The sequence below is a fragment of the Diospyros lotus genome, chromosome 5 (genome assembly GCF_014633365.1).
Source record: "Diospyros lotus cultivar Yz01 chromosome 5, ASM1463336v1, whole genome shotgun sequence".
Taxonomy (NCBI): Eukaryota; Viridiplantae; Streptophyta; class Magnoliopsida; order Ericales; family Ebenaceae; genus Diospyros; species Diospyros lotus.
This window is the reverse complement of record NC_068342.1, coordinates 6,620,808-6,634,867: the sequence shown is the minus strand read 5'-3', so window position 1 is coordinate 6,634,867 and position 14,060 is coordinate 6,620,808. Positions and strand designations below refer to the sequence as shown.

Here is a 14,060-nt window from a genome sequence, read left to right as displayed (position 1 = left end):
TATCTTTGTGACAAAATAGAAATGAAGTACCTTATTTGAAAAATTGTGAATTCTAATGATTAAACATGTCTAATAATTTATTTGACATTGAGGAAAATGCTCCTAAAGTGAAAAGAATTTGATTTAATTTGATTTTCTTTCTTTTTCTTCAATTGAGCAAAATTCACTTAGATTAAAAATATTTTTATTTTTTAGATCAAACTCGAACGAACAAAATGTTAAAATGAATCGTATCAATCTCTACTAAGAGTTACTACTTATTTTTGTACTACTTGTCTTATTTTTCTATTATTTCATAAATTAAGAAAACAAACAAATCTAAAATGTTATTTTTAAAAAAAAAAAACTAAAAACAACAAACCATTATTAGTTTTTACATAAATAATCTATTGCCTACTCAATACGAGTTAACAAGAGATAATATGGGTTCTACCTTCAATGGATTTATTATTCTTTTATTTCTTTCAATTTATTTGTGTCAAACAAATGTTATATTATTTGACGAGAGTAATATAATAAAATTGTCATTTCATTTCATATGAATAATATAATAAAATCATGGGTTTTTGCTCTTTGCTAAATCAAAATTTATTTATTTACTCTTTGCAAAATCAAATTTCTACCATTATTAACACTACTAGGTTTTTGAAGGGTAAGATCGTCATTTCATGTGGTGACGATGGGTGACTGTAAATATTGAACATGGATGGGGTTCAGCACACATACTTGAACGTTCGGGGGCTATGTGTAATTCCCTTGAAACTGGTTACCCAATTTGCTCAAAATCGCACTATTTGTTCTTCATCTTCAGTTTGGGAGGAATCCAGGGTGATTGAACACGATGAACGCGCCGGACCGTTACGAGCGATTTGTTGTTCCCGAGGGGACCAAGAAGTAATCTTCTTTCTTTCTAATCTTTTCTACAACTGCAGCTTCGTTTGTATCGTACGGTAATCAATGAATTCGACTCCTTGTTGGTTGCTAATGCTAGGGTTTCATATGAACGAGACACGAAGATCATAAATGCAGCCTCGTTCACGATCGAGCGAGAGGACCACACAATCGGCAACATCCTTCGCATGTATGTACTGTTATCTATTGCTCCGGGAAAATTTTCTGCTTCTTCGTATTTGGTTTGGTTGGCTAAAACCGTAATATATTTTCGTTGTTTGGTGGTGGTTACGCAGGCAATTGCACAGGGATGATAATGTGCTCTTTGCTGGCTACAAGCTTCCTCACCCTCTTCAGTACAAAATCATTGTTAGGGTAAGTGTTCTTTTACCTGTATTTGCATACTTGCGAGTTGATGGACCATGAAATTTCTGAATGCGAAGGGTTTAATCTTGCTAGTGAAAGTTGGATTTGTGGAGAAAAAGAAAGGGAAATGATAATGAAGTAAAGTAATTGAAGATAGAATTACTTGGTTCCCGTTTGATTTTTGTCGTCGTTTTTTCTGATTTTATTTTCACTTGTTGAAAAACCAAAAAAACGACAAGTGATGCGCTGTTTTTGTTTCCAGAAAGTGAACGCAGTTTTGGGTTTTCAGGTTGGATTATAAAATGATAAGGAAATAAAAAGATATATTCTTTTTCCTCACTCTAATTATCCATGAAATGTATTGGCTGCTGAGTTATTTCTCTTGGCACAAAAAATTCCAATTCCAAACATAACATTGAAATTTGGGACTAAATTGCTACTTCTTAGGGGAACCTTATTCTTCCGTTTGTTCTTCTATTTATTTTTTGGTTTTGTGCATTTAGAACTGTAATGACTAAAGAGATTTTTCTTTCCAGTATAGTTTGAAGCTTTAAGCACTAATAGCTATACCTGTGAAGTACACAGACCAGTTGTCTAGGCAAATGCAAAACATCACGGAGACACTGATGTTTAAAGTATTTTCTATGAAGTACTAATTTTGTCTCTTTTATTGGCACAAAATAGTGAAAATCTATATGAGGCTTGGGGAAAAGGAAGGATAAAGCAATGGAATTTCAATAAAAGGGATGGGAAAGTGTTGTAAGTACTTAATATGGCCATAATTTTATGCTTTAGATGTCAGTGAAATGGGCAATGTTCAAATTATCAAGGATGAATTAATGATTGATCTGACATAGCTTTCTGGTTTTATTTCATAAAAGTATTAATTGGAAGACTTTCTTAATGATTTGGAAGTGAAATAGAAGATGTTCTTGGGTGGGAGAGTGCGATACCAAATAAGACTATGTCACAAGCCTAATGGCTTAAGTGTAATAAACTATAGATGCATAGCTATAAGAGATAATAGCAGAATGTAATAACAGATTGCATGTGCGAGGCGGTTCCGCCTAAGCCACTTGTAGGAATCGGTTGTAATAACAACCAGTTGGGCGAGCCTATAAAAGGGCATTGTATGTGAGGATGGGATCTATCAATGAATACATTCGGATCTTTCCCTCTCTAATTTCTCTCTCTTTCTCTTTCCCTCTTCTTAATTCAAATCCTCCCTCCCTTTCTCTTTCTCAAGTTCCTGATTCTTCCAGATTTGCCCAAACCTCATACTCGAGGCTTGACAATTGGTATCAGAGCCAGCGCCTCAACAGTGTTTGTGGAAGGAAGTGCGAAGCAGGCGATGGCAGAAGAAACGAGACTCAAACAATTGGAAACCAGAATGGAAGCGCTGGAGTTCGGAATGTCGCAGACACACGAGGCTATCACCCAAAGTAGGGAAGATGTGGCTGCAATGCGAGAAGGAATGCAAGAGGAATTGGAAACTTCTCGCGAGGATATGCACCGTGAGCTGGAAAGGCATAGAGAAACGATGGACTAGTTTGGTCAAAGGATCAATAGCATGTTTAATATGCTATCATCCTTAACGCAATTCCGTTTGCCAACAGAATGTCCCCTGCGATCTGGAGCTGGACCGAATTTGAACGGATCTGGAATACTTCCGAGATCTACAAGAGAAGCAGAGTCGGAAGGAGTACAAGGAATTGACACGGATCCTTAGGTAAGGGAATTTCAATTACAACCTAGTACTCACACGCCAATGCCAAGGCTGGAGATACCATTATTTGATGGGACAAGGCCAAGGTGGTGGGTTCTCCGGTGTGAACGTTTCTTCCAATATTATAATGTGGCCGAGACTCAGCAAATTACATTGGCCACCGCCTATCTTAATGATACGGCTAATTCTTGGTTTCAAGGGTGGTTTAGGTACCAAGGAATTGGGGTGAGATGGATCGAATTTGCCGAAGAATTGTGTAGGCGATTTGGAGAGAAGAATATGGCGGATGTGATAGAAGAATTCAACAAACTTCAGTAAGAAGGGATGGTAACAGAGTATTTGGAGAAATTCGAAGAGTTACGAGCCTTAATGTGGAATGCCCAACCAACACTTACTGAGGAATATTTTGTGTACAGCTTTATTAGTGGGATCAAGGATGAGTTGAGATCCATGGTGAAGATGATGATGCCACTTACGATTAGGCAGGCAGCAGAAAAGGCTAGATTACAAGAATTGACGTTATAAGCCATCTACAAAAGGAATAGGGCCTCCTCTCGAACAGGACCATTAATCAGTTTACCTCCTAATGGTCATGCACGGGAGATAGGGGCGACAGGGGGTACAGGTCCACCGAGAGGAAGTCAGCAAGCCGTGGTGATCAGAAATCCCACTATGGAATAGAGGAGACAGTTGCGGCTTTGTTTCAGATGTGGAGATCCTTATAGTCCTGGCCATCAATGTAGAAGGCAGCTACTGAACATGGAAGGTGGTGAGGAGCAAATATTAGTAAAGGAGCAAGAAGACCTTGAAGAAACAGAGGCAGAAGTTCCTCAAGGTGATCCTGCCGGTGAAGGAGGGGAAATTTCATTTCATGCACTGAAAGGGGAGCATGCAGGGCAAATCATTAAGGTTGAAGGGAGAGTGGGCAAGAGAAGAATGATGGTGTTGATTCATAGTGGCAGCACCCATAGCTTCCTCAATGAAGCAACTGCCACAGAACTAGGGTGTGCCTTGGTAAATACTTCTCCCTTATCTGTAACGGTAGCTAACGGCAATAAAATGTACAGCAACCATAAGAGTGCAGGGTTTAAATGGCTAATGCAAGGGGAAGAGTTCTCTACGGATCTAAGAATTCTGGAGTTAGGAGGTTGTGACATTGTCATTGGGGTGGATTGGATGAGGACAGTAAGTCCTCTGACTTTCGACTTCAATAAATTGGAAGTCACACTGGATTTGAAAGGATAGAAGCTAACTTTAAAGGGGTGCCTCGAGGTAGGGGAATGTAAGATGATTACAGGAAAAAAATTACAGAAACTGCTAATGAAGGGGAAAGGGCAGATATCCCAGCTATTTTCCATTCAAACGATGGGAAAAGATGAGCAGGAGAGCCCTCCCACCACAAACCTCTTTGCAAAGGTAACCTTCCCTACTGAATTACGTCCATTGCTTATGAAATTTTAGGAATTATTTGTGGAACCACACACCTTACCCCCAAACTGTCTGTTTAATCATACTATACCTTTGAAACCCAATTCTGAGCTAGTAGACATTCGAGCCTACCGTTATCCCCCTTACCAGAAGGCTGAGATTGAAAAACAAGTCAAAAATATGCTCCAAACTTCCATTATCCAACCAAGCCAAAGCCCTTTCGCCTCTCCCATTCTTCTCGTCAAAAAGAAGGATGGTACGTGGCGCTTTTGCATAGACTATAGGCAGTTAAACAGCCTTACCATGAAAAACAAATTTCCCATTCCCTTGATTGAAGACCTATTAGACGAGCTAAATGGGGCTGCCATCTTCACTAAACTAGACCTGAGGGCAGGGTATCATCAAATCAGAATGAACCCTGCCGACATCCATAAAACAGCCTTCAGAACACACCAAGGCCTCTATGAATTTCGGGTGATGCCATTTGGGCTCACCAATGCCCCATCCACTTTTCAGGCCCTTATGAACCACCTATTTGCCCCATACTTGTGGAAATTTATCTTAGTCTTCTTTGATGACATCTTAGTTTACAGCCCCAACCTCAAACAACACCTAGCCCACCTACAAACCACATTTGAAATCCTGAAATTTAATCAATTGTCTGTTAAACTCTCTAAGTGTTCCTTTGCAAAGAATGAGGTGGATTATTTACGGTATATCATTTCTGGCCGAGGAGTCAGTACCGATCCCAGTAAAATTACAGCAATGTTGGAATGGCCCAAGCCTTCGACTATAAGGGAGCTGAGGGGATTTCTTGGCTTAACAGGGTATTATAGAAGATTTATACAAAATTATGGAGTGATCAGTAAGCCATTGACTGAATTACTCAAGAAGGACAACTTCGGATGGAATTCCCAGGCTGAGCATGCTTTCAACACCCTAAAAAAGGCGATGACACAAGCCCTAGTTCTGGCATTGCCGGATTTCTCTAAGGCTTTTGTGGTGGAAACTGATGCATGCGACATCGTGGTAGGAGCAGTGCTGACACAAGAAGGGAAACCCCTAGCTTACATCAGTCAAGCACTGGCTACTCGACACCGAGGGCTAAGTGTGTATGAAAAAGAACTGTTTGCTATGATCATAGCTATCGACAAGTGGAGACATTATTTGGAAGGAGCCCCCTTCATAATACGGACCGACCATGACAGCCTCAAACACCTCCTACAACAGAAGCTGCATACACATTTGCAAAGGAAGGGAATATCCAAATTGTTGGGCCTGAATTATGTCATACAGTATAAGCGGGGAAAGGAGAACATTGTGGCGGATGCTCTGTCATGAAGATCAGAAACAGGGGAATGTAAGGCTATCACCGCCGTGGTGCCTGATTGGGTCAAAGAAGTTACTGGAAGCTATGAGAAGTCTGAGTGGACCAAATCCCTCCAAACCCAATTGGCCGTGCGGCACACCAATGAATAGGGGTATTCTATGGCCAATGGGTTAATCAGGTTTAAGGGCAGGTTGGTCGTGGGCAATGACAGGGAACTAAGAGCTAAGATCTTACAGGCATTACATAGCTCTCTAATAGGTGGACACTCAGGGGTTAGAGCTACTTATTATCGGGTTCGACAGATGTTCTTTTGGCCTGGCCTCAAAAAAGAAGTTATGGAGTTTGTGGCAGCTTGCATGACGTGCCAACGATACAAGCATGAACAAGTGGCTTATCCAGGATTGTTACAGCCATTGGCTATACCAGACGGAGCATGGGAGGAGATATCCATGGATTTCATCGAGGGCTTACCCAAATCAGAAGGTCGAAACGCGATTCTAGTTGTGGTCGACAGGCTGACCAAATTTGCTCACTTCATTGGCCTCACTCACCCATTCATAGCCCAGGAGATTGCTCGAGTGTTCATTGATACAGTGGCCAAATTGCATGGCCTACCTAAATCCATCGTCTCAGATCGTGACAAAATATTTACCAACCACTTCTGGCAGGAATTGTTCAAGAACCTAGGGGTGAGTCTACACATGTCATCAGCATACCATTCGGAGTCCGATGGGCAGAACGAAAGGGTCAACCAATGCTTGGAATCTTACTTGCTATGTATGTGTTTTGCTCGGCCTAAGAGTTGGGGTAAGTGGCTTTCTTTAGCTCAGTGGTGGTATAACACAACTTACCACATCACTATCAAGAAAACTCCCTTTAAGGCTTTGTTCGGTTACCAAACACCTATAATGCCTGCCACGACGGGTACCAACAGGGCGCGAACTAACGCAGTCGAGTATTTGCAAGACCAGCAGGAGATGATCTCACTACTCAAGCAAGAGTTGGCTACCGCTAACAACAAGATGAAACAAGTCGCGGACTGCAAACGAAGTGACCGACACTTCGAAGTAGGTGATCGGGTCTTCTTAAAGGTTCGACGGTTCCTACAGTCCTCTTTTTCCAACGTCACCCCCACCAAGCTCAGTCCTAAGTACTTCGGACCATTTCTTATCTTGGAACGGGTGGGTCAAGTCGCCTACAAACTACAGTTACCCTCCCACGTGGAATGTCACCCGATATTTCATGTCTCCCTATTGAAGAAGTTCATCGAGCCTAATGCTACTGTGAGCTCAGAACCCCCTCCTGCAGCCGAAGAGGCCGACAACAACGAGGAACCACTAGCCATCATCGACCGGAGAGTAGTCCATTAGGGCCTCGTACCTCTCATCCATGTATTGGTTCAGTGGTCCAACCGACATCCTGAGTATACCACTTGGGAATACCTTCCCCAGTTATTGACTCAATTCCCACGCGCTGCTCAACTACTCACCTTCCTTGGGGACAAGGAAGATTTTAAGGGGCCGGGACTGTCACAAGCCTAATGGCTTAAGTGTAATAAATTATAGATGCATAGCTATAAGAGATAATAGTAGAATGTAATAACATATTGCATGTGCGAGGCGGTTCCGCCTAAGCCACTTGTAGGAATCGGTTGTAATAACAACCAGTTGGGCGAGCCTATAAAAGGGCATTGTATGTGAGGATGGGATCTATCAATGAATACATTCGGATCTTTCCCTCTCTAATTTCTCTCTCTTTCTCTTTCCCTTTTCTTAATTCAAATCCTCCCTCCCTTTCTCTTTCTCAAGTTCCCGATTCTTCCAGAATTGCCCAAGCCTCATACTTGAGGCTTGACAGACTATTCACAATGGGTTTTACTTACAGGTGACAAAATGTTAAATCATTGGTGTTTGACGATCAATCATCCTTTATTTCCCTAATATAAAAAAGAAAATAAAATAACTAAAGAAAGGTTCTCAAATGGTTTATTGTATAACGTCATATAAGGTTTTGATTTAGCATGTGCAACCTTATGGTAGTTTATGATGACATAAATTGATGAAACATGTGTAAGTATTTAGTATCATGCCTTGTTTTTTTGTTTTTGTTTTTTTTTCCCCGCGCCGCGGGGGGGGGGGATGAAATCCTGCTTGTGATCTGATGATTATAATGGGGCCCCTTGCAGATTCATACAACTAGCCAGTCTTCACCGATGCAGGCATATAATCAAGCTATCAATGATCTGGACAAGGAACTTGATTATCTGAAGAATGCTTTGGAGGTATGACTTCTCTTCCTTGATTATAATGATTCGACATTTCCTGTGGTGGAAACTTACAATGGAACTCTAGTCATTTTTTTTATATTTTTAATGAGGGGGATCTAGCTTGATTAGCAATTGAGAAATATTATAGTTTAGTTACAAGGAGGAATGAATTAGGTTCTGACTAGTTTATGTTTTGCTCAAGGAGAACTTGGAATAATTAGTCTTGCTGAAGTTCAATGTGGAATGTGTAACATCTGTCTACTTCACAAGTAGAAATATTTAAATGATGAACTTTACTTCAGTACGGTTTTCTTACATATTTATTCGGTTGAAACACCGTTGCCCAGCTCTTGAAAACGCTCAATCTTCTATGTCCTCCGCATTCCTCTCTTGTAGTTATTTTGGTGCGTTTCTTTTGCAGACTGAGCTAGCAGAGCATTCCAGGAGCTACTGACCTGCAAATGCAGGGGCAATGCTTATGTTGGCAGTAAAATTTGGGCAGATGACAGTGCAGTGGTGCTTGCGCGCGCGTGAGTTTATGACCCTATTGGTGCTGCAGTGAACTCGTAGGATTTTCGGACCATCCTTTTTTGGGTTGGCAACTGTAAATTCATATGTTAGTGCTTTATTTACCAGCTTATATGAAGCTCCTGCATCCTTACTTTGCTGAACATCGAACTCTGTCGAGTTGAGGTAAATTAGGGTAAACTGAAGAATCAGAGAGAATTTGGGTAACTCCCAATTCCCTAATGCAGAATTTATATACATGGCAATGAGCAAGTGGGCATTGTATTTCATCCTTTTATTTATGCCCGCCCATTATTGAGCCGTAGAACTACCAAATTCGGGAGCCCCCTACCCACTGTTGGCCTGAGAGGGGTAAATTGGAGACCAAGTTGCGTTCTACTTTAGGGTTATTTTGTATTGTTGTGTTTCAAAACATCATTTGACTAGTTCTGAAAAAGAGAGAGAGAGAGAGAGAGCAACGTGATTTTGGAAATGGTTTCTTAAAGCATTCTTTAGTGAAGAAGAATAAATTACGTTTTATAATAACTAAGATACAAAGTTCATATGATGTGTTGTTATTTTCGTTTTTAATTTATTTTCCACTTTAAAGTTTAAACAATAATTTGTTTGACAAAAGTCAATCCTAGAACTAATATAAGAGGGTACAAGATATGGATGTGCATAATTTGGTTTATCAGTAAGAAAAACTAAAGAATTAAAACAAGGGCTATTAGCATAAAAATGTCAAACATTTTTGATTTTTGGTAATTTTATCTAATGCTTTTAATTTTGGCAAGAAGAGTCAAATTTTTTAAATTAGTTACAATTTTAGTCAATGTTAAAATCAATTTTAACAGGTACGTGGCTTTGCCTAGGTGGCATGACATTTAATTTATTTTTTAATTTTTTTTATTATTTTTTGAAGAAAAATGCTCTTTAACATACACACCAACATATATACACACACAAAGCAACATATATATATATACACACACAACATATATACACATATTAATATATATATACACAGAAAAAGTCCGATCGAAAAAGTTTGACCGGAGAAGTCCGATAATGAAAGTCATAGAAGTCTGATAATGAAGGTTGGAATAGTCCGATTGGAAAAGTCCGATCGGATAAGTCTGATAATGAAGTCTAGAAAAATCCAATTGAAAAAGTCCGATAATGAATGCCATAGAAGTCTAAAATAATGAAGGCTGGAAAAGTCCGATTGAAAAAGTCCGATCGAAGAATTCCAATAATGAAGGCCATAGAAGTCTGATAATGAAGGCTGAAAAAACTCGATCGAAAAAGTCCGATAATGAAAGGCGTAGAAGTTTGATAATGAAAACTGAAAAAGTCCGATCGAAAAAGTCTGATTGGAGAAGTCCGATAATGAATGCCATAGAAGTTTGATAATGAAGGTTGGAAAAGTCTAATCAGAAAAGTCTGATAATGAAGGCTATAGAAGTCTGATAATGAAGGCTGAAAAAGTTCGATCAGAAAAGCCCGATTGAAAAAGTTTGATCGGAGAAATCCGATAATGAAGGGCGTAGAAGTCTGATAATAGAGGCTGGAAAAATCTGATCGAAAAAGTCTGATAATGAAGGCCATAGAAGTCTGATAATGAAGGCTGGAAAAGTTCGATCAGAGAAGTCTAATAATGAAAGCTATAGAAGTCCGATTAGAGAAGTTCAATCAGAGAATTTCGATCGAATTTCTCTGATAAAGGCTGTCAAACTTCATCATCTCTCTCTCTCTCTTTCACCTTCTCTCTCCCTCCCATCAGCGCCGCCATCACCCTCCACCACTGCTCAATCAGCCACCCGTCGCCCCTCCGGTCGTCGGTCACTGTATATATATTGTTGTGTGTCTATATATATATATATATATGTTGTTGTGTGTGTATATTTATATATATAAATGTTGTTGTGTGTAAATATTTTTGTATGTGTGTGTATATATATGTTGCTGTGTGTGTATAAATATATGTTGTTATATGTGTATATATATATATATGTTGTGTGTATGTGCATATAAGATAAGAGAGAGCATTTTTTTTAGAAAATAATTAAAAAAATAAATTAAATATCAAGTGGCATACCACCCGGGCAAAGTCACACACCAATTAAAATTGATTTTAGCATTGGTTAAAATTGCAACTAATTTCAGAAATTAGGCTCTTCTTGCCAAAATTGAAAGCATTAGATAAAATTGTCAAAACTGAAAAACGTTTAGTTTTTTGGTGCTAATAGCCCTTAAAACAAATATTTTATTTAAATTTGTTATAAAAATTTATATGGAAGCTAATATCTTTGAATTCCTAAACCAAACAAATAAACACAACTGCCAGCCATAGTTAAATCAAAACATAATGTGTAATTATGCAACAAACCTTCTATTTCTCGAGTCCCTAACCAAAACTAAGTACTTATTTATGATATTTTTAATAATATTTTTATATATTAATATATCAATATGCTTCTTTCTGCCTTTCACTCACTTCTGTTATGTATTTCACATCATTTCCTTGTTCACAATAAAATTCTCCAACTGAATTGAGCAGGTCGAGATTTATGGAACTTAGGTTCGGTTTAGCGATCTAGTTTTTAAGTTCAAACATTTACTGGAGAGCGATGGGAGGTGATGGTGAATGGTAGCAAGCAGTTGGACAAGGGAATGGTTGCAGGCATCATTTTAGTCGAAGAAGGCGAATGGTCGCAACCTTAGGCGATCGCCCTCACTAGAAAAGGTAGACGATCACAGACACGGAGTTCTCACTGAAAAAAATACATGGACGTAGGCACGAAGTCGCATGTTGTCGTTGGAGAAGATACACTGTCATAACCGTCACTAACTTCACCTTCTATAGCCCTTCACCATTAACGCTCACCAGAAAATCCTTAATATTTCTGCAACGGAATCTTTTTCTGCAATAGTTCCTTTTCTTACACACAGATATATCTACTAGTTTATATTTCGTATACACATATATATGTATTGTAGTGGATATATTAAGTATTTTCATGTATGTGTACTTGTGTATGTTGACCCGATGGTGCCAGTTTCAATTCTAGGTCAGTTTAACCTGGCATTCTAAAAAGTTTCAATCATTCAATTTGGACAATGAGAGATAGGATAATGACCTAAATAGAGTTAAATAATATTAAACATGTTTCATTTAATTATATTATTATAATAAATTTAAAGTTTAATAATTTTATATTAAATAATATATTTATAAAATTATAAATAAATGTATTACAAACGAATTTATTCACTAGTTATTCGCAAACTTCTAATTAAACATACTTACGAGTCTTTAATCGAGTTTATTAATATTCACAAATCTCTATTCGAAAATATTAGTGAATTTAACAAGTCGAGCTTTACTAAATTCAAAGTCGATTTTTTTACTTTAATTAACGAACTTGAATGAACTTTTGTTGAATTGAACACCGAGCTGCTCGCAAATGTCTCAACTCATTTGTAACCCTAAAGGGTCATAAAGAATGTCTTTATATAAAATTCTCTTTCCTATAATAATATATTTTTAAATTCTCAAAGGACAAATTTATATAGTTTTATATTACAAATGAGAGATTTGAATGCATTGTTCCCGAAATGCAATAATAAATTTATTTAACTGGAAACGCTATTGTCAAATTGCCTGATTTGAAAAAAAAAAGAAAAAAAAGTCAAAGGGTGAGAAGAGATCTGTCTCACAAATACTATGATGCTTAAATTAAACACTGAAAATGACAAAGACCATATTGAAACTAGTATTAAAGATGTATATTTTCTATAATGAGTGTCTGTTTATTTATAAAGGGATATGAAGTAATTTTGAATAGTCCAGGATTAAGATTTTTACAAATAACGTCTATCTTGACATTTTGGAACTACTAGGATTAGGATTCTTACAGATTATAACATTTATCTTGTTATTCTGAAACCGGTTAGAATTAGGATTCTTATAGATGTTATTTATCCCAATATTATGAAATTATTTTAGAATTAGAATTATTTATGGAATCATTTTTATAAAATCTTTGGAGGGATTTTTGAATGTCAGAGTAATTTATTTTGTGCGTTGTACGGGGACCCCTGGTTTATGGAAAAATTTACACCTTTTAAGCTAAAAAGTTATTTTGGGCTTTTGGACTTTTTTGGTCTTTTAATGGGCTTTTGCTTGTGACACAACAATTGCTCATCATTCTTCCATTCAATTTTCTCGGATGGAAAAGTATATTGTATCGTGAACTACCCTTATTTATCTTTCATTTTGACAGTTGTTATTGATATTAGATCGTTCTCGTGCTCTTTCAATTTTTTTATTTTTAGACTATTCTCATACTTTTGTGCTTCAGCTTTTAGACAACTGTGTGTTTTTGGGGCAAGTCTTTCGTTTATTAACGCAAATGACTTCCAAACATCTTAATAGGCCTTCAATTCTGCATGTGTGCGCAAAGCAAGTCCTTCATCCATCGACGAAGTGACCACTGAACATCTTAACGGGTCTTCAATATTCGCGTGTGTTCAAGGCCAATCCTTTGTCCATTGACACAAGTAACCCCTGAATATCTTAATGGTCTTTAACATCCGTGTGTGTTCGGGGCAAGTCCTTCGTAAGTAAGTCTCGAACATCATAATGGTTTTTTATGAGTAGTTTTACTGCATGTGTCCAAGGCGAGTTTTTCGTCCGTCGTAATTAGTGATCCTCAAAGATCTTAACTATCTTTTCATTAGTAGTTTTGTCACGTGTGTCTAAAACAAATCTTTGGTTCGTCGACTTTATTGACTCTGCACATCTTAATGGTATTTTTATTAGTAGTTTTGCTAAATGTGTCTGAGGTGAGTCTTTCGTTGGTCACCGCAAGTGACCTTTGAACATCTTAACAGTCTTTGTTATCCGCATGTGTTTAGGGCAAGTCCGTCGTCCGTCGACGTAGGTGACTCTCAAACATCTTAATTGTTTTTGTGATCCGCGTGTGTTTGGGGCGAGTCTTTCATCTGTCAACGCAAGAAACCCCTGAACATCTTAATGGTCTTTGTTATCTGTGTGTGTTTAAGGCAAGTCCTTCATCCATTGATGCAAGTGACCTTGGAACATCTTAACGAGATTTCATGTCATAACGTTGCAGCTCATCATTCTCGTGTGTGTGTTTGCTAGAACTATGGGTGATAGCTCTTGACTTTTTTCCTGCATTTATCGTGCTACAACATATTCAAGGGTTTTGATTTCTTTTGAGGGCTTGAGGCATTCAAATGACAAAACTTACTTCTTGGATCTTCATTTCATTGGATTAATGACAACTCATATTCTTTTCTTGAGTTATGCCTCTTGTCTTTAGGATAGTTAGTCTGTTCTTTCTTTCAACCTTCTGTGAAATTTTTGACTAATTGCTTAAACTTCTGCATGTGATTCCTTCCAAGCATACTTTTCGCTCTTCCTGAAAGCTATTTTCATTCTCCTATAAGTGATTTTCGATCTCCAATTGGTTGTTTCATTGTTTTGAGAGGCAATTTCAAATTGTTGAAAATTAATT

At 38.0% G+C, this 14,060-nt stretch overlaps 1 protein-coding gene across 1 annotated transcript; it reads left to right on the top strand.

Moving 5' to 3' along the window:
* Positions 1-738: 738 nt before the first annotated feature.
* Positions 739-8,804, top strand: LOC127801030 (DNA-directed RNA polymerases II, IV and V subunit 11). The gene is made up of 5 exons (XM_052335805.1): positions 739-894; positions 992-1,081; positions 1,188-1,266; positions 7,927-8,022; positions 8,429-8,804. The coding sequence occupies exons 1-5, from the start codon at positions 842-844 to the stop codon at positions 8,459-8,461; spliced, it is 351 nt and encodes a 116-aa protein (XP_052191765.1). The 5' UTR covers positions 739-841; the 3' UTR covers positions 8,462-8,804.
* Positions 8,805-14,060: the final 5,256 nt, after the last annotated feature.

Coding starts and splice junctions, on each gene's coding strand:
- LOC127801030 (XM_052335805.1), top strand. CDS start 842: ATGAACGCGCCGGACCGTTACGAGCGATTTGTTGTTCCCGAGGGGACC. Junction 895..991: donor GTTCCCGAGGGGACCAAGAA/GTAATCTTCTTT, acceptor TGCTAATGCTAG/GGTTTCATATGAACGAGACA. Junction 1,267..7,926: donor AGTACAAAATCATTGTTAGG/GTAAGTGTTCTT, acceptor GGCCCCTTGCAG/ATTCATACAACTAGCCAGTC.